The 25219-nt window shown below is 39.7% G+C and overlaps 1 protein-coding gene across 21 annotated transcripts in view; it reads right to left on the minus strand.

Moving 5' to 3' along the window:
• The window catches only part of ADAM22 (ADAM metallopeptidase domain 22), a 243043-nt gene that overhangs the window by 101935 nt on the left and 115889 nt on the right, over positions 1 to 25219 (minus strand). For all 21 annotated transcript variants that reach the window (XM_067746498.1, XM_067746497.1, XM_067746505.1 and 18 more), the window contains one exon: positions 8787 to 8853. In XM_067746498.1, the coding sequence (XP_067602599.1) occupies positions 8787 to 8853 (67 nt within the window). The remainder of the gene's footprint in view (positions 1 to 8786; positions 8854 to 25219) is intronic.

Genomic DNA, 25219 nt, shown 5'->3' on the forward strand with positions numbered 1-25219 from the left:
AAAGATGCTAAATAGATGATTGCCAGCAGATAAAAAGTAAAGTTAGGAGACATACCTGGAATAACTGTTGCATGTGAGGAAGAAACAAATATTTTTATCAGTTTGTTTATGAGATTTGTGCCGATCTTTTACTTTCTTCCCTGGGTGCCGGGGGGGGGGGAGGGGTGGGGAAGGAAGGGGGACAGGCATTTTGAAGCACCTTGGCAGGGATACAACCAAACATCTTCTAGTCTTTTTGCAGAATGATGACATGTTTCAGCTTCGCTACTCTTGTTCATAAAACTTCACATTTCCTCCACACGCAGACAAATGTACACATAAGCGTACGATGGGCATTAGAATTGAGCCATGTGTTTGCCATGTGCAAAATGGCCACATATTTCATATGGCTACAGTTTAAAAGCCACAGCAATTCCCTCTACTGAACAATACTCAGTCTAACTTCTAAGGAGTACAGAGAAGAGCTAAAAATAAACTTCAAGAGAAAACAGTTGAAAAAACAGGGCTTCCTTACAAGGCATTTACTTTTCTTTAGGATAATGGAAATTTTATGTTTAGAATAGGAGACTCACCTGAACCAAACAGTTACATCTTCAATTCATGTCTTACTAAAACATCTACTAAGGAAGATATAATTGCAAATGGTAAAATGAAGTGCTGTAACTTAAATATTTGCGTTTCGATTCCTCTGCTACTATAATTATTGGTTTCCACAGAGAGGATAGACTATGGTGGATATTAGCATGAATTCCGGCACCAGGCTGCCTGGCTACAAATTCCTGGGCAAGTTAGTTAAACTTTATGTGCTCAGTTTCCTCATCTGCAAAATGAGGATACCAATGGTACTACTGAGGGATTAAATGACGTAAAATATGCAAAACACTTATTAGACTAGTGCCCGGAACATAGTAAGTACCATACAAATGTTTGCTATTTCTCCAACTGCTACTAGTAATTCTACTCTTATGACTCCTCAGTCCAGTTACAAGCGGTGATCCCATAGAAAATATGAACATTATTCAAAGAGGTAGAGATTGTACAAAATGGGAAATCCAGAATGGTAAAGTGAACACTTATGGGTATAATAATTATTTATTTGCAAAAATACAAAATTTTGAGAATGAGATAAAGTCATTATAGCAAGTCATTATATTTAAAAATTCAGTTAAAGTGAGTGTTTCATTAGCTGGAGAGAACATGCCACCAATAGTCTTAAGGAACCAAAATGAGTTTGGCTTTGTGAGAAGTGGTTAACTCTTCCAAGTGACTAGCATTAAACCACTGGCAGCTGTTATTTGCCTCTAAGATAAGATGTAGCCTTGGAGTTAATAGATAGCAAAGCCTAGTCTTTCCACAGTACAGTAACACAGTAACATATGGTAATTATCAACCAGTGAAAGCTCACTAGGACTCCCATACATCAACCATCAAATATATGGTTTTTCTGCTATACTTTTTTTTTTTTTTTTTTTTTTGCGGTACTTGGGCCTCTCACTGTTGTGGCCTCTCCCGTTGCGGAGCACAGGCTCCAGACGCGCAGGCTCAGCGGCCATGGCTCACGGGCCCAGCCGCTCCGCGGCACGTGGGATTCTCCCAGACCGGGGCACGAACCCGTGTCCCCTGCATCGGCAGCGGACTCTCAACCACTGAGCCACCAGGGAAGCCCTTCCGCTATACTTCTGTTCAGCATTTAAAATACTTTATAATACTATTGTGAGGATATCATGGGTCTTGCAATAGTAATAGAGAAAATTACTATTTTCTCTATTAGTAGAGTACTATTTTCTCTAATAGTAATAGAGAAAATTACTAGTGAATCCTCCTTCTGATATAATTCACCACTTAAAAATGAAAGTATTTAAAAATGGACAGTAGCTCAAACCCAGAGGACCCAAAGGACAAGGTTTCCTGTGCTGGTCATCTCTAAATTAGAAGATCCTGGAATTGAATCCCACCATCCCTAAAATTCAATTCAATAATTTTTTATCAAATTACTAGAAGTTTAACCCTATTTGTATATTTATTTTTAGAAAGTCTAGATCTCATTCTTGTAGGATTCTTATATCCTGAGGTTTAAGAAAAATCATTTACGTCAGCAGTTAGGAGCTAATGAAGTCATTAAATATAATACAATTTAAAACTAGTTTAGCTACAGCTAATAAGTAAATATTGTGTATAAGGAAAATACATTGATCAATATTTTTTAATCACTCTAATTTTATTACTAGTCATACTGATGTTAAGTCATGGCTAAACTGTTTCAGAGAATGGACTTAAGAAATTTCTCCAAGTCATCTAATTTTAAAATGTGTATATTTGTGGTTAATTTGATTTTTAGTAGTGTAAAAAGATATCATGTCCATAGTTATGACATCCGAAATTTTCGCTCTGGCAAAAGAACCTGTGTGAGGTACCTGCAGCCCATCCCACAACCTGTGTCACCTGCATCTGAAGTTTTCCTTCATCCTGCACCAGAGGTTCTGCTCTCAGAGTTTAGGCTCAGTGCTCTGAGTCCTTAACCTAAATCTCCCAGAAAGTGCAGCAGAAGAAAACAAATACAGATTCTAACATATGGGTAGTTGCATCTGCCAAACATTCCTATCATTGCAGCAGGAACCCCTCAAAGAACCAACTAAAGATCTTTAATTGGGGCTTCCCTGGTGGCACAGTGGTTAAGAATCCATCTGCCAATGCAGGGGACACGGGTTCGAGCCCTGGTTTGGGAAGATACCACATGCCGTGGAGCAACTAAGCCTGGGCGCTGCAACTACTGAGCCCATGTGCCACAACTACTGAAGCCTGCGTGCCTAGAGCCCGTGTTCCGCAACAGAAGCCACCGCAATGAGAAACCTGCGCACTGCAACGAAGAGTAACCCCCGCTCTCCACAACGAGAGAAAGCTGGCACGTAGCAACGAAGACCCAATGCAGCCATAAATAAATAAATAATTTTTTAAAAAAAGACACCTTAAGAAACATTATTCTTTTAACACATTGTGCACATTTGAAGTGTTCAAGTATTGAGAATTACAGTCCTCATGGAGAAATCTAGAAAACAGTATGAGAAAGTGTGAATACAATTCAAGATCACAAGCAATTTTCTATGGATGCTTTTTAGGTTTATAGAAGCTAGAGAGTTAGCATGAGCCAGGAAGGTATCTGTTATCCTGACAGTCAGCATACATAAATTTTTCTAAGTGATTTCTTATAGCTGTCCTCTAATAGTATTTTTTGCTTGTTATTGACACACTCATTGTGGAAGACAAAAAAATTAAGGTGGGATTTGAAAAAAAACAAAGGTATATCTTTTTCTAAGAAAATAGAATTGAAATGGAAATCTGACTTAGAAAAATGATTGCAAAAGGAATTTGTATTCCTAGAGAGGCTACTGGTAGCACAACCACCTGCTGGGAGATGATATGGTGCTGAGCTAAAAATCTTTCATGGACCTCCAACGTCAGGGAAGGGAGATGGATGTGACCACCAGGAGAAAAACTATCTTGTAAAAAACACTCAGGCTTTCTACTTGCTTCTATATCAACATCCCTGATACTCTGTTTCCAGAAGTGACTGTGGCCATTTCAGTTTGCCTAAACAATATTTTTAAGGAAAATTACACCACCATTCCATCAGAGTAAAAGGTTCTCTAGAGTCACAATAACCTCTCCCACCCATTAAGCAGACACTTTCTCCCCTGACACCTGCTCTCCAACACATAATACTCTCTCCAATTCCTTCACCCATTTCCAGACTTCAACCTTGACCCTTTGCTTTTGACTTCTCATCCATCTTCTTACTGCCACTATGGACATAATTAAGACTTTGAGACAATGATCCTTGAGTGCACTCAATTCAATTAAGTGATGGATAGTAACCAGTTAAGTGCCAGTCAAAAGTCAATACTGGAAAATGTGTGTCTCTACATATCCATCCTCAACGATTGGTATCCTGATTCAAGGATGAGTTGGGAGTGCTCACATACAGTTTAGAAATAATTTGAACTAATAAAAAAAAGACACTCAGCAGCTATTACTTTTGATTATTATCATAACAGATCAAATAATTTAACCAAAAAAACACTATCAGAACTAATAATATTGATGACTGGTCATGATCTTTCATTGGTAATAATACAATTAATCATATCTTTACCAAGATGTCTATTTTTACTTTTTGACTCCAAGGAAATCCACTTCCTCCCCCATCCATACATATCTAGAGGATTTACCATTCCTCTCCTAGTATTCTAAAACTCCTACTATGGCTATTTTCCTGAGATATGAAAAATAAAACAGACTTTGTACTAGAGTGTGTCTTTACCATTTTTGCCTAAGGCAACTGACGTTATCTAAAAGCTACCCAACTGCGGGCTTCCCTGGTGGCGCAGTAATTGGGAGTCCACCTGCCGATGCAGGAGACACGGGTTCGTGCCCCGGTCCGGGAGGATCCCACATGCCGCGGAGCGGCTGGGCCCGTGAGCCATGGCCGCTGAGCCTGCGCGTCCGGAGCCTGTGCTCCGCAACGGGAGATGCCACAGCACTGAGAGGCCCGCGTACCGCAAAAAAAACAAAACAAAAAAAGCTACCCAACTGCATAACCAAATTTAAGAGGGATACCTAAAGGCTCTTCACTTAGACCACCATTTCAGTTTAAAGAGAAGACTATAAAGGAGTAATTGTTAGGGACCTCCAAAAAATGAGATATGTATATAATAAGTCTACATAAAATACCTATCAATTTGTATAGCTATCCTATTTTACATACTATAGTATATAGATAATATGGTTTAAGAGTCAGCTCTGGAGTTAGATAACCTAGATTCAAACTGCAGCTCTACCCCTCCTTACTGTGCTAGTTTCAGCAAGTTATGTAACCTCTCTGTACCTCAGTTTCCTGTCAAGTGGGATAATAGTTATATTTATAATCGGAGGTTGTTTTGAGGATTGAATATATGTAAATTCATACGCCTGTCACATCATGAACAATAAATGTTAGTGATTACTATTATTAGGATTATAATACTGATTAACCAGAGCCTATATAATGGGAGACTTAGACCGACCAGCATATTGGCAGTTGTCAACTTCAAGATAAAAAAGTTAGCTAACAATAAAACAGCAAACTGGGGCTTCCCTGGTGGCGCAGTGGTTGAGGGTACGCCTGCCGATGCGGGGGACACGGGTTCGTGCCCCGGTCCGGGAGGATCCCGCATGCCGCAGAGCAGCTGGGCCCATGTGTCCGGAGCCTGTGCTCCGCGGCGGGAGAGGCCACAGCGGTGAGAGGCCCGCATACTGCAAAAAAAAAAAAAAAAAAAAAAAAAAAAAAACCAGCAAACTGCATGGTTTAGACTCATTCACTGCTACTCATCAATTTCAGTTTCCTTTGTCTTAAGAAGCCAGAACCATAGTTGGCCACAATCAAAATAAAAAGATTCTGTTCCCAGGGTATTCTCATTAATAGAGGTTTTATGTTTAAATTCTTTTTAAAGTTTATGTCAAACACACAAAAGTTCTCCCTCAACTAAGGGGCAAATTTCAAATTTAATTTTTAAATGAGTTGGAAATAAATGAAGTGAAAGATGATATTAATATGTTTTATTAAAGGAACAAATAAAAAGTATCTATCATGTTTTTTTCTGCTTAAAGTCATTCTTTGTAAACTTTGGGTAAAAAAAAAAAAGGTTTACATAGAACTTCAAGATCAGGATTATGCACCTCTATGATCGGAATAAAACAACCTTCCATGAGACATAGAATGTCTTGCAGATAATACAAATCATTATCTTAAGGAAAGATCACTAAAATATATTTTCTTTTACTGTAAATATAAAATTGCAATCAAGAGCAAAACCCAGACTGTGAGAGACTGTATAGGATAAACAACCTGATTTCTTCAACAAATATCAATAAATTGTAAGGAAGAATAAAAAGAGAAAGATAAGTGGAAACCAATGGATTAAAGGAGACTTTTAAAAACTTAGTAAAAAAAAAAAACCTAAACACACAAAACTAAACTCTAGGACACACTTGGGTGATAAAACTATAAACAAAATTAAGGAAAAAATAACCACAAAAGTCAGGATAATGTTTACATGTCTTACAAGAGGAGGAGGGAGGGACTTGGGCTTGGGAAGCAGCACATGGAAAAGTAGGCCAAGGTCTTTTTCTTTTTTTTTTTTTTTGCAGTACTCGGGCCTCCCACCGCTGTGGCCTCTCCCGTTGCGGAGCACAGGCTCAGTGGCCATGGCCCACAGGCCCAGCCACTCCGCGGCATGTGGGATCCTCCCGGACCGGGGCACGAACCTGTGTCCCCTGCATCAGCAGGCAGACTCCCAACCACTGCGCCACCAGGGAAGCCCTTCAAGGTCTATTTCTTAAACTGGATAGTGGTTATCAGGCGTTCACCCTTTAACCATTTTTGTGTCAGTGTTATATTTTACAATTAAAAAGATTTTAAAAATAAAATTGCAATCTAAAAGATTCACCAAAGTAGGTATTAAGTTTTTTTTTTTTCATGAAAATGTCTTCCTTTACCCACATACATACTCACAACCTTAAATCAAATGCACTGCACCTGAATTTTCACAAATTAAGGTTCCATGGCACCTGAGCAGAGTCATTTACCAGGCTGGTTTCTAGCCATTGTTTAAATCAGACTTGATAATTATTTTGATTTTAATTTTGCATCCTCAAGATCAATATGATTGGGCTTCCCTGGTGGTGCAGTGGTTGAGAATCCACCTGCCAATGCAGGGGACACGGGTTCGAGCCCTGGCCCGAGAAGATCCCACATGCCGCGGAGCAACTAAGCCCATGCACCACAACTACTGAGCCTGTGCTCTAGAACCCATGAGCCACAACTACTGAGCCCGTGTGCCACAACTACTGAAGCCCGAGCGCCTAGAGCCCGTGCTCTGCAACAAGAGAAGCCACTACAGTGAGAAGCCCATGCACCACAAGGAAGAGTAGCCCCCCACTCGCCCCAACTAGAGAAAAGCCTGTGCACAGCAACAAAGATCCAACACAGCCAAAAATAAATAAATAAAATGAATAAATTTATATGAAAAAAAGATCAATATGATTATGTTTGTGCCAACTGACAAAAACAAAAAGTTCTTACCTACAGTTTTGCTTTGATCCCATATACCCTTTCAAATACTTCAGTGCCAGGAGAAAAGCCAATTTAGAAAAAAATTCATAGGCCTCTTAGGGAAGGTGTTATGGGCTGAATTTTATATTGTATTCACCTAAAATTCATGTGTTGAAGTCCTAACCCCTAGTACCTCAGATTATAACTATATTTGGAGATAGAGTTTTTCAAGAGGTAATTAAGTTAAAATGAGGTCATTAGGGTGGGCCCTGATCCAGTATGACTGGACTGGTGTCCTTCTAAGAAGAAATTAGGATACAGATACACACAGAGAGAAGAGCATGTGAAGACAAAGAGAGAAGACAGCCATCTATAAGCCAAAGAGAGAGGCTTAAAGAAACCAACCCTGCTGACACCTTGATCTTGGACTTCTAGCCTCCAGAACTGTAAGAAAATAAAATAAATTTCTCTGTTCAAGCCACCCTGTCTATGGGACTTTGTTATGGCAGCCCTAGCAAACTAATGTAGAAGGTAAAAGAGGAATAAAATATTCTGGTTTTTTTTTAAGTAGTAGAGGGAAGAAAAAGAAAAATATGAAATGTTATAATTTTACAGTTTTACTCGACTCATAATGTATAGTAAATAGAGAAACTTAAGAAAGTTCTGAGTCATTAGTAAAGAATGGAGACCTAACAGACTCCATGTAAAAAGAAACACCCAAAGAGCTAAGCACAGAGGGCAAGACATGAGGAAACCAGCAGGAAAATAACTGGCTACTGACTTTGATTTGATGGGACAGGACTCAATGCTTTCAATATGGTTTCTGGAAAAAACCCAGAGGAGAGTTTTGAGTTTTAAATGGACTAAAAACAAATTGAGGTGATGGGTGAGATCAAAGTGGTTTTCTTTTTTTCTTTTTCTTTTTTTTTTTTTGCGGTACGTGGGCCTCTCACTGTTGTGGCCTCTCCCGTTGCGGAGCACAGGCTCCGGACGTGCAGACTCAGCGGCCATGGCTCATGGGCCCAGCCGCTCTGCGGCATGTGGCATCTTCCCGGACCGGGGCATGAACCCGTGTCCCCTGCTTCGGCAGGCGGACTCTCAACCATTGTGCCACCTGGGAAGCGCCAAAGTGGTTTTCTTAATGGGAGAAATTCCTCTGGCTCTAGGGTTTGGATGAAGTTTGGATTTACATTTCCCTGGTTGGATAGGCTTGGGAGTTAGGCAAACCATCAAGGAAGAAAATGCAATTCTCAGGCTGGAAAATCAGCAGTGGTTGTGTGAGGGATTTAAAACTCCCTGGGACATCCCTGTTGACATAATAAGTTCATAATTTTACCAGAGAAATCTTTCCCAAATGAATGCAAAGCCAGGCACCTACCCTGGACCCAAGATTTCACCTCTTGATTCTCAGCGCTAACCTTAAAAGCAAATTTCAGAAATTATTTTCTGTGACATAATCTAAAAGAGAACTACTTGCAGTAATATTAATTCCACAAAGCATAACTCCAACAATTCCGGTAGTACAGTAAGAATTCATTTTCTGGTAACTATTTTTCCCTAAGTCAGTGACACCCTCTCTTGATAAATTCTGAAATATAAAAACCCCAAAACTACATTGGAAGTATCACTGAAGATTAAAATCATAATCAGTACTTAAAAGATTCTCAAAAGTTTCCCCCAAGAGAAAAATTTTACTTACTTTCACTTCCACAGTCTTCCCTCCATGTTCAATGTGTCTCTCCACATATTCAGAGGACAGCAAATCACTGCAACAGAAAGAAATGATGATGAAAGAGGACCTTGAAAATCACCATTAAATTTACAACGTTCCAACTTGAATGATTCTTTTTGTTTGTTTTGTTTTGTTTTTTTCTTTTATAAATTTATTTATTTATTTTTGGCTGTGTTGGGTCTTCATTGCTGGGCGTGGGTTTTCTCTAGTTGCGGTGAGTGGGGGCTACTCTGTTGCAGTGGGCGGGCTTCTCACTGCGGTGGCTTCTCTTGTTGTAGAGCACGGGCTCTAGACGCATGAGCTCAGAAGTTGTGGCTCGCGGGCTCTAGAATGCAGGCTCAGTAGCTGTGGCACATGGGCTTAGTTGCTTCACAGCATGTGGGATCGTCCTAGACCAGGGCTCGAACCCCTGTTCCCTGCATTGGCAGGCGGATTCTTAACCACTGCGCCACCAGGGAAGCCCAGCTTGAATGATTCTTTAATCCAGATTTTAAAACAAAAATAAAACTTTATAGGTCTCTCTCTCTCTCTCTCTCTCTCTCTCTCTCTCTCTCACACACACACACACACACACACGCATACGCACACGCACACACACACACACACACACACACAGCCTAGTACTTGTAAAAGGATATGAGGCTAAACTGACTAAATCACCTGTCACCCCGTTGCTTAGCAGAGCTAGTTCCACCAACCTAGTTCAGCAATTCTAGGAAACTACCATTATTTTTAAGACATCTTATTCTTCCCTTTTTTACTTTAGCTTTTTTGTGTGTGAAGATTTTAATTTAACTTTTTATTATACCTTACATCCTTCTTTGCTGTTTCTCTCCCCTAACCTTTGAATAGTGGGGTACTCCTAGGAGGCTTAGTCTCCCTACATTCCTTGGTGCTCTTTTCCTATCTCATGTCTTTAAGTATTAAGATGTTGTCAATTTCTAAATATATATTTCCAATTCAGACCTTTTCTCAAACTGTAGATGTAACTGCCTACTGGACATCACTGCTTAAATATCTAATAGGCATCTCAAACTTAACATGCCAAGGCTGAATTCTCTGACCCTCACCCATTCCCCACCACCTGCTCAGCCCACAGCCTTCCACAACAGCTAACATCAACACCATCATTTCAACTGCTTTGCCCAAAACTTTGAAATTATTGACTCTTCTCACACCCCACATCCTTGCTTTAGCTTTTTATCAAACACTTTTGATTTACTACCATACTTTACCATTTCTCATATGTTACGTGTGATATTTTATCTAACAAAATATTAGTTTCCCCCACAAAAAAATTAAACAGAGGCAAAGAAAGTTAGAAGAAATGAAAAAGAATATACTTTCAGCATTTTAACATAAGCTTTTTTGAAATCTTTCCTAAACAACCACCACCTTCTTGTATAATTTTTAAATATTTACATCATCTTAAATATACTTCTCTTTAATTCTATATAAGAGGAAAACATTTCCCCTTTAACAGAGGCACCTCAAGGCACAACTCCAATAAACAGTCTTAAAGTCTTTAAATTTTTAAAGCAGTAAAATGTAGATAAAATTCACATTAATAAATAAAAATATAAACTTCTAAATCTGCCCCTCTATTAATAAACATTCACCCAACTAAAAAACTGTGTTTCACAGTGCTCTGAAGGTCACCATCCAAAATTGTCCCAATCATAAAAGAAGGTGAATTTCTAAGCACAAGAGCTACCATGATAAGCACTATGCCTACAGTTGCTTGGAATGTAAACAGAAAGATCAAACACGCATTACATTAATGCAGGCACGAGAGTCAGTTTCTTATAGTATCTGATGCTTACATTTCTATCTAGGTAACCCATAATTATAGTCTAAGTCCTTGTTTCATTTGTCTTTGGAATACATTTTCCTATTGACTTTACGGGGAAACAGCTAGAATACTCTAAGCTGCAAGTTGTAGAAAACACAACTAAAAGTGGCTTAAATAATCAGGACATTGATATCATTTCTTGTTAGAAATTCCAGGGCAGGTGTGATGTGAATTTGCTTCTGCAACTCTTCAATTCTGGTAGGTGAATACATTTAAAGTTTACAAAATATAGGCAAAACACTTTTTAAGATGTTTTAAATATAGACAAGTAGCTACTAAGCAAAATTTTGTTAGATGTGGGCAGAATGCATAAGATGTGTAAAGCATAAGTAATAAGACCATATGTGTACCTCACATTGATAGAAAGGGATGGATGACCAAAGATACGTAACATTTTTAAGGCACCTGGGTAATAAGTGTTCACGATATAACAAATATATAAAAGACGCTATATATGCAAGATATGCTTATACATAAACAGTTAATATTTATGAGGTCTTATTTCAACCACCTATTGGTAACACCCAGGATTTCTCAACTTCCACAATACTGACATTTCAGGCCAGATAATTCTTGGTCTTGGGGAGTATCTTATGCATAGTCACATGATTAGCAGTATCCATGACCTCCACCCACTAGATGCCACATCTCACACACACACACACACACAGACACACACACACACACACCAGCCATGACAATCACAAACGTCTCCAGACATTGCCAAATGTACACTGGGGGGTAAAACTACCCTGGTTAAGAACTGCTACTGACACCCATTCCTGCCCCATGTTTTCTCCGAACCAACAGAATTCATGGCTGTTCATCAAGCTAATTGGCAGGCTGTAGCTCCTGACCAAGCATATTTGTCCCTGTGTCTCTCAGATACAGCACGTGGGTGTCATTAGCTCAGGCCACCTTGCATCTGTGGAGCTTGCCCAAACCTCATCTCTGGTCCTTGTAACTACATATCAGCAGCGAAGGCAGATGCAGCAGAGAGAGAAGCAGATCCTAAGAATACAGTGTATCCCAGTACACATTAGCTAGAGTGGTCCTTCCACCCCACTTGCACCCTATCCTAAGCGTGCTAACCTACCCTTTTCTTTCCTCTTGCTTCTCACTGTGTGCTTTAATTTGATTTAGCAAATCATGTGATTTGAGGATTTTAATTTGGTCTGTGAGGGCTTGCTGTTTGTTCCCTTACTTCTGGGATAGCTTGCTAGCTAGTATACTTGTAGGCAACCATTGCAGCAGAGTAATTTTCCACTGGACATCACAGCGGTTCCAGGGCTGGTTCATGTGGTAGCTCAGCACCATTAATGAGACCAGGAGCATGTCCATCCTTCTGCTCTGCCATCAGAATGGTGGGTGACGTGTACTTGTAACTGGCTCCTCTCATGACCCTAACATGGCTGCTGCAGATCTAAGCATCTCATGCAGATAAAGATATCCCAAGGTAAAAAAGCCTCGTATTTCTTTACAAGTCAGCAAACTCCACGAAAAGCCTCTAGCATTCATCTTCTCAAGTGTGTTTTGCCAGGATTACATTACTTGGCCCTGCCAAAGCCAGTCTTTTTGTTGTTGTTGTTGCGGCCTCTCCCGCTGCGGAGCACAGGCTCCGGACGCGCAGGCCGGGACGCGCAGGCTCAGCGGCCATGGCTCACGGGCCCAGCCGCTCCGCGGCATGTGGGATCTTCCCGGACCAGGGCACGAACCCGTGTCCCCTGCATCGGCAGGCGGACTCTCAACCACTGCGCCACCAGGGGGCCCCTGTCTTTTTTTTTTTTTTTTAATATAATTTTTATCATGAGTATGTTGGATACTTCACAAATTTCCCAAGGTTTCGAACAAAATAGTGAAGCTTCATGGTCAAGATCTGCTGAAGCAAAACCTGTCATTGCTCCACCATCCACATCCCACTCTTTATCCAAGACCATACCCTCAACAGGAGAGGTACGAGAAAGATGTCTGCAAAAAACTGCCCCCTAACCTTGCTATCAGTCTCCAACAACTTCTCCAGCAGTGAGAGTGGAAAAATTACCCTACAGAGTCAGTGTTTATCAGCAGAGCCAGCCAGATTCCCTCTCTTGGGAATCTGAACTAGTAAATTCAGAAAAAAAGAATCATTCAGTGGATGAAGAAAAGAGAAACAGAAAGTCAAAAATAAGCAGTCACTTGAGAGAAACTGGGCTGTGCCAGTGGTGAATCCTGTTACCCAAAGAGTGGTTCCTCTCTTGGTGGATCTCAAGCCAAAGAGTGGGAGAAGGAAGAATTTATTACTTGCAGCAAGTAAGGAGAACACCAGGGATCTTTCCCAAAGCAGTGTCTCCCCCAAGAGCAAAACTGGGGAAGTTTTAAGCTAAGGTTACATGCATATTCATGAAAGGGCTTGAGGTGAAGAAAATTCAGCATAGAATTGGGGCAATGGTCAACAGAGTCCACACTTTAGTTGATTGAAGTCATGAGGGTCAGAAAAGGTCAATATCATCATTCCTTAGGTTCCATTTGATCGGGTGGTTGAGTGCTCCAGGGGGATTTAAATTCTTCAAAACAGCTCAAGAAAGTGCTTGAGGCTAGTCTTTACCACTGAAACAGAACTAGGAGTCTTTACAACTGATTTATTATCTTTGCTATTGTTACTTCTCTTGCCTGAAAACAGCTTACTCTTTGTTCGCTTAAGATCATTATTACTGAGATCTATTCAAGGGTAAGCACTGTGGCCAGGCTTAGATCATAAATGGCTTCTATGTCAAAAACCTATATCTAGTCTTTTCCTCCAGCCCAGCCGTGATGTTGGATACCTTTCTCCTTCACTGCCCTGTGAGTAAACCCCCATTACTGGAGCCAGCAGGAGTGAGATCAAAAATGGGGAGGGGGCTTCCCTGGTGGCGCAGTGGTTGAGAGTCCGCCTGCTGATACAGGGGACACGGATTCGTGCCCCGGTCCGGGAAGATCCCACATGCTGCGGAGCGGCTGGGCCCGTGAGCCATGGCCGCTGAGCCTGCGCGTCCGGAGCCTGTGCTCCGCAACGGGAGAGGCCACAACAGTGAGAGGCCCGCGTACCGCAAAAAAAAAAAAAAAAAAAAAAAGTGGGGGGGGGGAAGAATTGTATAGTAGTAGGAGTAATAATAATAATAATTTTTTTAAAAAACAAACAGCTTTTGAGTCTTCCAGGTATTCAAATTTCAAGGGAATATTTTTCTTTGAATTATAAAATCTAGGAATTAAGAGAGTATGAGTCACCACATGAATTACAGCAAAGAAAAGCCTCTGCTCAGGAATTATGCAGCTATTTCAATCAAGCCTCTATACCTACAAGTATTGCTAGAAAGGGCTGTCTGTAATTTAAACCAAAATCAGCCCATGCAATTTTTGGTTTTGTTTGCGGTATTGTGGAAGTCTGCTAAGTATTGTTATTTTAATTATTGGGCTGAAAAACCTTCTATTTAAAATGTCATTGTTTGCAGTCGTAGAGAATGGACTTGAGGACACAGGGAGGGGGAAGGGTAAACTGGTACTAAGTGAGAGGGTGGCACTGACATATATACACTACCAAATGTAAAATAGCTAGTGGGAAGGAGCTGCATAGCACAGGGAGATCAGAGGGGTAGGATAGGGAGGGTGGAAGGGAGACGCAAGAGGGAGGGAATATGCGGATATATGTATATGTATAGATAATTCACTTTGTTATACAGCAGAAACTAACACAACATTGTAAAGCAATTATACTCCAATAAAGATGTGTAAAAAAAAAAAGTCATTTTTTCTTCTACTGAAGCATAAAATCCTTACTACCACCAACTTAGAACCTCAGTAAAAATTTCTGAAGCCTCCTAAAGTAGAGGTAATCAAAATTACCCTAAGTTCTTTTTTTTTTTTTTAAGATCATTGTTTATCATTAAGTAGGAATCTACTTAATTTTAAGTGTGGGAAAATGAAGGATCTTCTTAACACATGGAAAATTTTATCTGACCGGGTAGAATTTGCTTCCTGTTAACAGCTAACTCAAAACTAATGTGTGAATGCTTCTTTGTGAATTTTGAAAGATGGAAGTGAAAATCATTTTCAGTCAAATTCTAAACCCTCTCATTTTCTAAAGGAAATAAGGAGATGTTTTAAAAATTAGAAATGTATTCTGAGGCCCCTTTTTTAAAATTTATTTGCATGCCATAATATGCCTGGAATAAGCAAAACAAACAATGTAAACATTTTCAGTCATAATAATGATTATCCTTTGTCTATTGTGCTACTGAATCAGAGGCAGCTGGTATAGTACAAAGGTTTTGGAATTTAAAAACAAAAGAGCAAATATTCTGATTTCCTATCCAAACGCGGCCATTTACTAACTATGTGACCTTGGCCAAGTTATTTAATCTTTATGAACACAATTTGCCCATATCTAAAATGAAGATAATAAAAATTTCTTTATAAAGTTGGTACGGTATTAAATCAGAACATATGTGAAAGGCCTCCCAAATCCTGATTTCAATTATCCCACTCCTTATTCATCATCTCCTATCCATCTTTCTCTAGAACTCGCACTTTAACTGTTTGTGTTACGGAACCCAGCTTCAGCTGGAAAGCCAGTACTTGAGAGACGCGTGTTGGCTGGAAAGAAAAGGCTGCTTTAATCAGGAGGCCAGCAACCTGGGGAGAAGGCAGACTTGTGACCAAAAACCAACTCCGAAGATTCTGCTTGACCATGAAAGTTTTTAAAGAGAGAATCATTTGGGGAGGGGGTCAGAGTCTTCGTTATCTTCCACTGTGTGCAAACTTTCTTCTGATTGGTTGGTAGTGAGGTAACAGGGCGGTGCTCCAGGAATCTTGTGCTCAGCCTGAAGTTACCATCCTCCACCTGCGTGGGGCCTTAGTTTCTACAAAAGAACTCAAAGGTATTGGTTATTATATTCCTTGAGGAGGAACCAGAACCCTCCTGCATTTCTGCACTATTGTTTCTTGACTGCTTCTCCTTTGTTTCTTCATTCCCTCCGTTCATTCCCTGATAAGCAACTGTTTGCCATTTGGAACTTGAGGAAGGTCAAGGGGGCTGAATGAAACCCATCACCTACAAACAAGAAATGGGGAAACAGAAAGGATTTATACCTAGGAGGGCCCCATGGGGTCCAGCTCCATTTCATTTGGAGACTTTTAAACCATTGACCCTACCTACTACTTTTTCACTGTCCTTCACCTCCCTCTGACCCCCCTAATCTAGCTTACAGTCCATGATTCTCATGAAAATCACTCCCTTCCTCCTCTCTCTCTCCACTATGCTCATTGGCCAAACCTCAACCATGGTAAAACTTAACTCTTCTACGAATCAAAGTCTGACCCCCTAGAAGCGGAACATCCTGAATGGTCGTACATTGAACCACGTAATTTATGACCACAATATCAAGTGGTTCCCCTTAACACAATACTGCCCATAAATCCACTAGTCCATTTTACTAGACAATTTACTCTGAGAAGACCCTTCCAAACTTTTCTCTCCTAAAATCTCCAAGGCATTTCTTGATCATCACTCCCTGCTGATGACCTCACTTCTGTATCCACTGAGAAAGTGGAAACAGAAAAGGGCTGCTTCATCTTTCCAATCCACCAACACCCCTGTTTTCTGAACCAGTCTCTGAAACAGAGCAAGACACTATGGGGCCTTCCCAGGACAGAACTTCCTCCACGTCCACCGCCCGCCTTTTGTCTGTAGAAAAACTTTAGCCAAATAATAAATTTAATGAGAGAAATGAGAAAATGCAGAAGCAAAGGAAAACAGTCAAATAATACCAAATAATAATAGTTTAGTCATTAAGAAAAGTCAAGGACCTTTAGTTCATCCTCAAGGGCTATAAATAATATTCTGAGCCACATCCTTGGAGCTGTTTTGTAGATACTGAAACCCCCACCAGGTGGAAGAAGTTAACTACAGGATGACTAGACTGTAGCCATGACATGAGCTGCCACAATTCTGAGCGCTGGACTCAAGAAAACCAACGCTCCAACTGAAGATGAACTGTACCTAAAACAATCAAGATGATGCTGATCAGACCACCACATGGCTAATTTCAAGATGATAATCAGAGCTGACTGTGCTGTTCTGCATGTAGCCCTTTCCCTCTCCATATACACCCCTGAAACTCCCCTTTAAAAGCTCTTGCCCACTGATCAACAGTGGAGAGTTGGGTTTTGGAAATGATTCTGCCTTCTCCCCCAGCTGCCAGCCTCCGCAGTAAAACAAACTTTTCTTTCTAGCAACACTTGCCTCTCCAGTATTGGCTTTCGAGGTGCGAGCAGCCAGACATCTCAAACTCAACCTGGTTAATGCATAACTCTCTCAGCCAAATCGCAATAGTCAATTCCCTACTCAAAATGTATCCTACTAGTAACTTCACAGTGAAGAAAACTGGGGGACATCACCTTAACTGAGTGATCATAGTTAACATTGCCAATAATGGAAGAAACCAAAATCATGGGCTCCCAAAGTGATGCACTGAGAAGGATAAATCATTTACAGTATTCCCACTAAAAATGCATAAGAAAGAAAGAAACAAATGAGTAGAGAAACCTGAATCAGCAATAGCTTTTCAAAGAAATAGCCTCAGAGCAAAGATCTAATCCAAAGTGCTGCCATTCAAATGTGACCTCAAGGTCAAGATCAAATCAAGGGTATGGTTGTAAGACACTTTGTTAAGACCTCAGAAGGACTTTTAATGCTGTTTTGCCTAGACTATATCATCTATATTAAAAAAGTTTCTAAGATTCTTAAGAGCCTGCCTATTATTGATAGATCCTCAGCTACACCATAAAGTTTCTAAGAACCTTAAGGTATGACTCATAGATATTCTCACCTAAACAAAAGACTTCTCAGAATCTTAAGGGCATCTTAACTCACAGTCCAAAGTAGAGAAAGGCCTATCTCAAGATGACTTGTGGATGTGGTTTTTTCTGATGGGGTAAATCCCTCAGATTCACATGAAACCCACCAATGGAAACACCACCAGCTTGGATTAAAATGGATAAGTCAATTCAAACCTTTTACAGTCAGGAAGCAGACCTGGAAATATACTTAGATTAAGTCCTGGGTGATTTCTCATGGAAAAGAAATGGTGACTCAAAGGGTGGAACCAAGAACGATAGGCAACCAGTATCAGGAAGTAGAACAGAGCTTTACTCAACATACATTACCTTTCCCAAAACGAGGCAACTGGTGACATACACCTGGCTGAATATCAGAATTTCAGAGGACCAGTGATAGCTAGGTACCTCCCATTTCTCCCATTTTTAAATAGGAATATCTACTGCAATCATCCTGTCCTCATCTCCCCACTGTATACTGAGTGTATATGGAATAGATAACTTGTCATTTTAGTTCAAAGGTCTGTACCTGTGTTACCTCATCTAAAAGCCTTAATCAGATTGAGATGATAAGAATCTGAACCTTGAGTTTGAGCCTGATAGTATAATGGAATGAGATTTTTCAGGAAATCTTTGGAGGAATTAGTGCATTTTACATATATGGGAAATGTAAATAATTTGTGGCCAAAGGATAGACTGTGGTTGAACAAAAATGTCTAAAAATGCTTTGTGACTCCTCTCATGGTAAAGTGGAGACCATTTCTCCTTTCCTTGCATCTGAGCTGGTCCTATAACAAACACAATGAGACAGAAGTAATATTGCATAACATCTGAGATCTGCAACTTCCACTTCCATGCATATGGAACTCTCCATCTTTGAATATTTGAATCCATCCACCATGCTGTGAGGAAGTCTAAGCAACCACGTAACAAGACCCTTGTAGAGGAGAACCAAAGTCCCTAGCTGATAGACCCAGCTGAATTTCCAGCCAGTGCTGGCACTGATTTCCAACCATGTGACTGAAGCCATTTTGGAACTTCCAGATGTGATAATGCCCCAGCTAACACCCCATGAAGCAAAACTGCCCAGTCAACCCACAGAAGTGTACAAAATAATACACTGTAAGGCAATAGGTTGATCATCCCTTCTTATTAGAACATTCAATGATTGTTTTACTGCACAACATCATGTTTTCCTTAGAGCAGTCTACAGGGAATTCCCTGGCAGTCCAGTGGTTAGGACTTGGCGCTTTCACTGTCGGGGGGGCCGAGGTTCGATCCCTGGTCGGGGAACTAAGATCCCACAAGCTACATGGCAAGGCCATTAAAAAAAAAAAAAGAGCAGCCTCGAAATGAGTACAATGTAATTTGTTTTGGATAATATTAACATACAATTTAGGATTTTTCGACTTTATGATGGTACGAAAGCTATATGCATGCAGGAGAAACCATACTTCAAATTTTGAATTTCGATCATTTCCTGGCCTAGCAGTGTGCTGTATTACACTCTCTCATGATGCAATGAGCAGCAGCTCCCAATCAGCCACGCAATCACGATGGTAACCAACCAATACACTTACAACCATTCCATACCCATGCAGCCTTTCTGTTTTTCACTTCCAGTATAGTATTCAATAAATTACATGAGATGTTCAACACTTTATTATAAAACAGGTTGTGTGTTAGATGATTTTGCCCAACAGCAGACAAATGTAAGTGCTCTGAGTACATTTAAGGTAGGCTAGACTAAGCTATGATGTTCAGTAGGTTAGGTGTATTAAATGCATTTTAAACTTACAATATTTTCAGTGTACAATGGGTTTATCAGGACATAACCCGATCATAAGTCGAGGAAGATCTGCAACAGAATCATAAAAGCTTCAAATATGACTATAATCCACCGAGTGAAGTAGTAAAAATCCCCATAGGTCATGGGTCACAATGGAAAATTAAGAGATTTCATTAGGTATTTAAGTCATGAAAAGCTTTTCAGAAGAACAGAACTGGGAAAAGGAAAAATTTAAGAACCCAAATTTCATTATTTTATTTTATTTAAGAGGAATAAAAAATTACAAGCTTAGAAAGTTTTTTGAAAGAAAACATTTTTCCCATTCTCTCCATTCTATGCATCGTTCCCCCCATTTCATCTTCTCTCTATTTTCTTATTCTGTCTAGCCAAGCATTAACCTTCCAGATCCTTTTGGCAAACTAGTCTTTGCTGAGAATCCTCACTACAGAAAATGGATAAATGTCCTGAACTTTCATACCACTGAGAATTAATCATCCAGTTTTTAGCTTTGTTTTGTGCAAAAACTGATATCTATGTCCTCAGTATGTAATAACTAGTACTTAAAATTCCTATTTTGTTTGAACTAAATTAAAGGGAAACTACAAATGTGATTTAAAAGCTTTTCCAAAATTTGCCTTTTAGATGAAAGTTTCATTTTATTGTTTTCCAATTTATAAACATGAAAATTCCTTTCCTGTTTATACACACACAAGAGATTTTCTGTACACCCTTGTGGCTACAGGGGAAGCTATTTTAGTTATATTCTACTGAGGAAGTCATAATCTGATGAGAATTTTCAGGGAGCTTTCAGTGTGTATGCCAGGACTAGGGCACTTAAAGTAAATGTGGTTATGAAAGTTGAAATAGGCACTATCATTAACATTAGCTCTTATTTATAAAACCCGTATTCCTTATGCCTGGGCATCCCCACACCTACCAAATCAGAATCTCCTGAGTTTATTCTGATATATAAAAAATGTTACCAGGACATGAAAGTATAATCACATTAAGTCTACAAACATTCTAGCAAAATTCTATTAATATAATGGTGTGTTGACATATTCTGATCATTGTGACTCATTACCACACTGAAAGCCAAAGACATCAGGGAACACATTACAGCAAAGCAATTAAAAGAAGTCCCTGATAAATCTCATGGCACATAATCAACAGGGGGAGACATGTTCCTCTCCATTACGACCAAATCAAGAACTAATTTTTTAAGAAGACAATTGCCAGACTTACTTCAAAACTTACTTAAATTTTGTGTGAGTACCCTAGAAATGGGAGATTTTGGTATTTTTATAAAGTTGCAAATTTTAGGTGTGGTTCAAATAAATTGTTTATATTAATTAAAGATTAAATTTTTATAATATTAATTAGTTGAAAATCAGCAAGGCAGAGCTAGCCTCAAATTCTCTCTATTGCCATCTGACTGATAAACATCTTTACCTTCTTTATCTCCTTCCTCTCCACATCCACATTCTAGGAGTGAGACCATATCCCTTGGTCAGACTCCATCCTCAGAGATCAACAGCCCAGGGCTCAAAATAAGACTGCTCCCCACCCCCATCTTCATGACCTTATGAGTTGGAGTCAAGTGGGAGTCCCAAATTCTGTTAGTTCCTGGCAAGAGAACATCTACCTACCATCAAAACTCAGTCTCATCACGGCAATATGCTTTAAAATCATCAAGATTAACTTAATGAGGCCCTTTATCCTCATTCATGTCTGCCACCTCAAGAAGCTCAGGCTCCCAAATCATCCTTCATCTCCAGCTCTCTAATCCACATAAGGTTCTGTCCCCCTTTCCAACCATCTCCAGATACCCTTTGATGATGCTTTCTGGAACTCACACATGCCATTAGCAAAATCCCCTATCTCCAGTCTCTTCCTTGAATATTTCCTTCACCATCTTACCCTGAGAACCAGCTCTCCAGTGGAGGAAATGCTTCTCCTGCAAACCCTGCACGTTTGGTGGGGGGATGGGGATATCCTTCTTGCTTCTCATTGCCATGTCATGCCATTCTCCCTCATTCCACTAAAAACAACCCCACTTTATATCCTGCATCATCAGACTGTACCACCTATCATTGATCCCTGTAGTAATTTATTGCCTCCTGGTCACTTCCCCGCATTTCCCTGAAGATTTAACTTCTAGTTTACAATCACACTCTCCAGCACTACCCCTAATACAATTATTGGTGATTTTGATATCTACTTAGGCGACTGTTCCAATTCTGGCTTCTCAGCTGCTTGAACTCATCTCCTCCAATGATCTTCTCCATTCTACATCACCCCTACATCACCCACCCAACATATTCTCAAATTCAAGCATCTCACTCTCTGACCAACTCCATCCATCCTAGCTTTCTCTTTCAAAACCCCATTTCAGACCCCAATAAGACCCATAACCCACAAACTTACTACTATTTCACTTTCTTCACCTCCCTCATGTCTCACTCCCTTCCTTGCTCAGATTAAATTCAATCTTAATATTTAGTGCTTTGCAAATCTCCCTACCCATCTCCTAACATCTGATTCTCCCTTCCCTAAACCAAGCCTAGTTGAAACAAACTCTTTACTGGCTTCATGCCCGCTCAGTGCAGTTGAATGAGGCTGAAGAATAGCATATCATCAGGCTGACTGTGCTCACTTTACACGGAAAACCACTAACCTCAAGGCGTCCCTTAAAGCTGCCTGGCAATTATACTCCATTTTTCTAAGACATTTACTCCCCCAACTGTGTCTCAATACCATTTCACACCTTCTCCCTCTTTTCTCAAACCTCTAACATCTACTCCCCATCCGTTCTGAGTAGATGATTATGCTCCCTACATCACTGAGAAAAAAGCAATCAAAAGGTAAGTTCCATAGACTCCCATCACCACTTCTCTACACCAGCATCTGCACTCATATGCTCAGCCTTTCCTCCCATCCTAGGAATTAGCTGTCCATGTAATTATTCAAAGCCAATCCCCACACTGGTCACCACAATCCATCCCTTCTTGCCTATCCAAGAACATGGCACCAGATATCCCTCCCTCTCCTGCATCATCAAATTCTCCCATTCTACTAGCTCTTTCCTATCACTGTATAAACTCTGTTATTTCTCCCATTTCCAAAAACAAACAAAACAATTATCAATACAATTTTCCTGTCCAACGACTGCTATATATCCTTCTGTCCATTAAGCAAAACCACTCAAGAGAATTACCCATAGTCATTATCTTTCCTTTTTCTCCTCCCTTATCTCTTGAACCCATCTAATCAGATTTTCATCACACCACTTCACCAAAACCACTCTTATCGAAGTCACTAATTACCTTTCCATGTTGTTATATCTAATGTCACTTCTCAATCTTCATATTACTTGACCTTTAAGCAGCATTTGACTCAGCTGATCGCCCCCTTCTCTTGGAAATATTTCCTTAGACTTCCTACCAGGCACCACACTCTCCTGGTTTTTCTCCTACTTCTCCTGCTGCTGTTTTTCCATATCCTTTGCTAGTTTCTTTCCATTCCCCCAACCTCTAGACATTGTAGTGCCTGGAGGTTCAGTCTTTGATCCTACTCTCACTCTTTTGGTGATTTCATCTAACGTCTCCCCTTGAATAACAACTATATTCTGATGACCCTTAGATTTATGTCTCCAGCTTAGAATTCTCCTTTGAATTCCTGAATCATATGTCCAGCTCCATAATCAACATCTCCTCCCGTTTACCAAATAAGCATATCACACTTAATATGTCCAAACCTGAGCCCCTGATCTGGCTTGACAAACAGGATTTTCCTACAGTCTTCCCATCTTCAAAAATGGCTACTTTGTCTTTCCAGTCACCCTGGCCAAAAACCAAGGAGTGGTCACTGTCTCCTCAATTTCTCTTACAAAATATATCCAGAATATGACCACTTTCATTGCTACCACTCTGCTCTGGTATCTTGCCTGGATTATTACAATGCCTTTTTCTGTCAACCCATCAATGTTTTCCTACTAATCTGTGCAAGGAATAGAACAGTCTCATCCTTAGTGAGAACACAGATTAATAGGCATTATTACCCACTGTTAATGATGGCCAATTACTGCCATCTTTTGAGAAAGCAATCTTTCAAAATTTAGTAAACGTCTTAAAATTCTGATATTCTTCGTACCCAGGAATCTAATGAAGGAAAACAACTACATAGAAGTTGTTTTATGCCATTTTATAAATAATTTTTATTAGAAAACCTAGTGTTGAAAGGCTACTAGGGAACCACTAGCACAAACACTGTGAGCATAGTTTTGTAGACTTTTCATGGAGGACAGTCTGACATCTGCTTTATGATGTGTATCCTTTTTAACCGCAACTCTGTTTCTAAGAATGTAACCTAGGAAAATAATTTTTAATGTGTACAGATGTTTAGTTATAAAGATTGTCATTACAACATTATCATGGAGAAACACTGGAAATAACAGAAAAGCAATTAAGTAAATAGGGTACAACAATTTAGAATTGAATATTCTGCTAACACTAACATGTCATTGAAGATATTAAAAGATTTTTCATAATGTCTACTTAAGAAAAGTTCCAAATTTTGCAAAAAAAAAGAAAAATATATATGTATGAAGGAAAAAGAGAATAAAGCACACATTAAGATGCTAGCAGGGTGGGAGGGAGGGAGATGCAAGAGGGAAGAGATATGGGAGCATATGTATATGTATACCTGATTCACTTTGTTATAAAGCAGAAACTAACACACCATTGTAAAGCAATTACACCCCAATAAAGATGTTAAAAAAAAAAAAAAAGATGCTAGCAGTGTTTATCTCCAGGTAATTAGTTAACTGCTACATTTATTTTACTTGTTTTACTTCTACATGTTATCTAAAACATCTACAATAAACATGTTTTACATTTAAGAAACTAAAGAAATGTTACATATTTAATTTCATGGAAATAAACAAAACTAAATTTGAAATGTATTTCACAAAGCCATCATCCCAAAGTTATTCACAAAACAACCTCAGTATACAAAAAGAGATGATTGGTTGAGCAAATTATTTTTCCATCCATTTAGTGGAAAATAATGAATTCAACAAAATGCTTTAATAAGAGTTTGTGTTAACAGGGGAATGCTTCTTAAGTTAAAAAAGAAAAGCAGGGCTTCCCTGGTGGCGCAGTGGTTGAGAGTCCGCCTGCCGATGCAGGGGACATGGGTTCGTGTCCCGGTCCGGGAAGATTCCACATGCCGCGGAGCGGCTGGGCCCAGGAGCCATGGCCACTGAGCCTGCGCGTCCGGAGCCTGTGCTCCGCAACGGGAAAGGCCACAACAGTGAGAAGCCCGCGTACCACACACACACAAAAAAAAGCAGTACATGAAATTATACAGAAAGAATGGAACAATTATATAAATAAAACAATGCACAGAAAAAACAATTGGAAGGAAATGCAACCAAATGTTTAAAAAATTCACCTTTGAGTGATGGCCCTATAGGATATTAAAATTTTTTGTTTTGTTTTCAGTTTGTTAAGCAGTTTCTTCTGGGTATTTATCACCACATTTCTCAAAAAGAAGTATGCTTAAACTTATATGTCTGGATTTTTTTTTAATTTTAAAATTAATAGCAATAATAAAATAATGGTTATAATTTTAAGCCCTTACTACTACTATTACTACTACTACTACTACTACTGACCTAACAGCTTCACAGGCATTAACTCATTTAATCTTCACAACAATCCTGTTAAGTAGGTATCATTAGTATTTCCATACAGATGAGGAAACGGAAGCACAGAGAGATAAGTAACTTACTGAAGGATACTCAAGTGTGATAAGTGGTAGAGACAGGATTCAAATTTAGATGGTCTGACTCCAGAGTTCATCCTCTTGCCCAATGAAACCCAACCCCAACATGTACTTTCCCTTCTC

This window comes from Pseudorca crassidens, chromosome 8 (assembly GCF_039906515.1).
Source record: "Pseudorca crassidens isolate mPseCra1 chromosome 8, mPseCra1.hap1, whole genome shotgun sequence".
Taxonomy (NCBI): domain Eukaryota; kingdom Metazoa; phylum Chordata; class Mammalia; order Artiodactyla; family Delphinidae; genus Pseudorca; species Pseudorca crassidens.